Genomic DNA, 3467 nt, shown 5'->3' with positions numbered 1-3467 from the left:
TCAAAGCAAACAAACTAAAAACAGGGGGTGGGGTGGGGAGGAATGCAAATGTTTTGTGGACATTGTTCCCTTTTTTCTTTTTCTTTTTTTTGGAAAATGTTTTGAATGGCATGTGAAAAAAAGAGAGAAATGTACACAACCATTGTCGAAAATGTCAACCTCTTTTCTTACCAAAATTCAAATTATGAATGAAAAATTTCATCCAGTGATCAAACACAATTACACACTCACTCCTTGAATACAAACCCACCCTACACACACAGTCATCCTCCCTCTACACACAGCCTCCCTGCATACCAGATTCATCTCCTAATTATGGAAATTAGGACCCTGTGTTATTTTGATGGCAGAGTGACAACTATTTCTATCTTAGAGATTAACCAATTTATTTGAGCATAAGCTTTAGCTCACTTCATCGGATGCATACTGTGGAAACTGCAGAAGACTGTCTTCTGCAGTTTCCACAGTATGCATCCGATGAAGTGAGCTGTAGCTCACGAAAGCTTATGCTCAAATAAATTGGTTAGTCTCTAAGGTGCCACAAGTACTCCTTTTCTTTTTGCGAATACAGACTAACACGGCTGTTACTCTGAAAACTATTTCTATATGGCTGCTATGCCCTCTAGTGGCTTTCCGCAGCTCAGTCAGCCTTTTACCTTGTACAGCATTTCAGTTGTCCACCGTGGCAAGTTCCTGAGATAGAAAAGACTGGGGGACAGTTTATTAAATGGCAGAAACCTCCTTGGGCTCTACAGGCCAGAGTGTCAGCAGGAGGAGGACCCATATCAGCAAGACCTGAGTGAAGAAGAGTCTGTTAGCTTCTCAGTTTTCAGTCATAAACATAGGGAAAATATAGGGAGCTATTTCAGCAGCAGAGCCCATTCACGGAGGGATTAGCACAGGTACTCCTGGACAAATCCAGTGTTTCCACAGAATTTATTTTGTCCACTAGAAAACTGCCCTGCGGCATTCTGTTTTTTAAGAAACCATGAGAGCGGTGTGCACATTCTGCCTGATGCCCCAGGATTGGACCAGGCAAAAACCTGCAGGCTAATGAGCTGTTGACTGTAGTTGCAAATATGGACGGGTCCTTTGTTCCAATGTGACCCACTCTGTGTAGTGGTCTGTCCACCTTTTGTGGTGGCCGAGTCTTAGATAGAGGTTGCTACACCCTTGGCTAACAAATGATGCTCTTTTTGCTCTGGCAGCAGAATCTCAGCTGTTAAAATCCAGAGACACCACGTTCAGTCCCTACTGCCAACAACCTATGCACAAGGAAAGGGGATCGGGGGAAACTGACTTGCTGCCATGAAGGCTGCTGTGGTTTCATATTCTCTCCCCCAAGTACCAGCTTCCAAACATGGCATTACTGGCATCAGCCTGAATACTGATTGTCCCGTACTATAACAATTGCTGTACAGTATATCCTGAATGGCAACTCAATAGAGTGAGTCAGGAGTTCTACCCATGGGTACCAGGTTAGTTTTGGCTGCAAATATACCCCTAGCTATAAATACTCCAGAATAAGAAGTTTAAGGATGGTGCTCGTGCCCTTTCACTGATTTCCTTTGCTATGCACCATGAAAGCCTTGTGTAGACTAAGATTTAAAGATGTGATATTAGATCAAGTTACCTCAATCTAATTAATGCTACAGCTGGTCAGGGAACAGTTTTCCCATCCTGTGAAAATTTTCAAGATTTTGAACTAAACTTCCTGTTCCAAATCAGGATGAAAAGTCAAAATCTTAAAACTTTCCCTGAATTGAAAAGCTAAAACAAAAAGTCAGATCAGGTCAATTGAAACATCTTATTTTGACAATTTTGGAAAATTTTATTACAATCTTGATCTTTTCCTATTTTTTTAAACTATAAATTAGCATAAATTTTGAAACTAAAATTCATTTAGACCGCCAAAATGAACTTTTTGCTTTAGAAACTGTCAAAATTCCCATTTTGACTATTTCAAACCGCTTCCCGCCCCGCCCCCTGTTTTTTGTCTAAGTGGGAAATTTGTCAAATGTTGTTCAAAATGTTTCCCTGCAAATAGATTTGGTTTTGATGAATTAGCATTTTCTAAAAGAAAAAAGTTATGTTGAAAGTTTCTTGACTGACTCTAACTGATACCTTCTTGCTTTAAAAATTTCAAGTGATGGAAAATCCATCACATCCACTGGTAATCTGTCCCAGTAGTTAGTTACCCTCATTTTAAAATGTGTGCCTTATTTCCAGTCTGAAATGGTCAAGATTCAACTTCCGGCCTTTGGATCTTGTGTTTGTCTTTGCTTGCTAGACTACAGGGTATATCTGCTCCTCATGTAGTTACTCTAGGGATTCATGGAGTACCTCAAAAAAGACAGCCACTGTCTGTTTTAGGCTGACAAATGTAATTAAAATATCTATTGTAAATTATAGTCTGAGTTTCTCTCTGCTGAGTTGGGCTTCTTTCCATAGAACCTTTCAGTAAACTGGGTGCAGATGTCTTCTAATGAAATCAAAAGCTATTAAATATACTGTCCTCAATATTGCACTAACCCTGAACTCGATGTGAGGATCAGGATTTAGTCTGTCATTAGTTCCTTACTTTATCTTTCCCATTCACTTTGACATCCCTTTTCATCCTCCATATCATGTATTGTACATCTCACCTGGAGTAGCCTGGAAAAGGAAGACGAGAACAGCAAAGAGCAGGTAAAGGATCTTCATGTCTGAAGATTGGCTGGGATCTTAGTTTCACTGGAGAGAAGAGACTCAAAGACCAATTGAGACTAAAAATCATTAGAAGAAGATAATGGAGTCCCTGTCTTTATAAGGCTCTGGGGATTAGGAAATGTTGATGCATGGGTGCTTTGTCAATAAATAACCATGCCTAACCTTTTGCGGAGCAGGTTGATTACCTCTGTTATTGCAGATTTCACTGAAGTATGTGACCAAAATGTTGCAATCTGCAGTGTGAATTTCCATTAGCAATGTCTATATGTTATATAACTTGAACAATGTCCAAGTCACACTGAGTTCTTTGTGTTCTCATGGCTTCTGTGGGTCTAATCCCATTAAACACGCAAGCTGGGCAAAATTTTTGTGCAAAATCATTTTTCCTCAAAAAATGCAGATACAGGTCAATTGATAAATTTGAAACAATTTCAGCAATTTTTTTTTGGTCAGAAATAGAAAAAAAAAAGTTGGAAATGTTAAGATGGTCATTTCAGCATCTCCAAAATTAAACCTTTTAACTTTTCATTTTGGAAAGACATTTCTGTTTTGGAATTTCCTTCCATTTTACTTAAAAACATTTAAAAACCTCAACATTGAAACAAATCTTTTTTTTTTTAATTTCAGTTCACTGAAAATTTGTAAACGTTTTTTTGGGGGGCTACTCAAAACTGTTTTTTTCTTTATTTTTTGGACCTGCATCTCCAGATGGTCAGTTATTCAGACAACACTACTGATGCCATGGGATCAGATAAATA

The 3467-nt window shown here is 38.7% G+C and overlaps 1 protein-coding gene across 1 annotated transcript; it reads right to left on the bottom strand.

Moving 5' to 3' along the window:
• Positions 1-652: 652 nt before the first annotated feature.
• On the bottom strand, positions 653-2801 carry LOC141983752 (gallinacin-10-like). Its single transcript, XM_074946775.1, has 2 exons — positions 2646-2801; positions 653-795 (listed from the first exon to the last, which is right to left on the bottom strand). Exons 1-2 carry the CDS (start codon positions 2701-2703, stop codon positions 653-655), a joined length of 201 nt encoding a protein of 66 aa, XP_074802876.1. The 5' UTR covers positions 2704-2801.
• Between the last annotated feature and the right edge of the window lie 666 nt (positions 2802-3467).

This window comes from Natator depressus, chromosome 3 (assembly GCF_965152275.1).
Source record: "Natator depressus isolate rNatDep1 chromosome 3, rNatDep2.hap1, whole genome shotgun sequence".
Taxonomy (NCBI): Eukaryota; Metazoa; Chordata; order Testudines; family Cheloniidae; genus Natator; species Natator depressus.
Note: the sequence above shows the minus strand (reverse complement) of the source record. Positions and strands in the feature narration are given on the sequence as shown.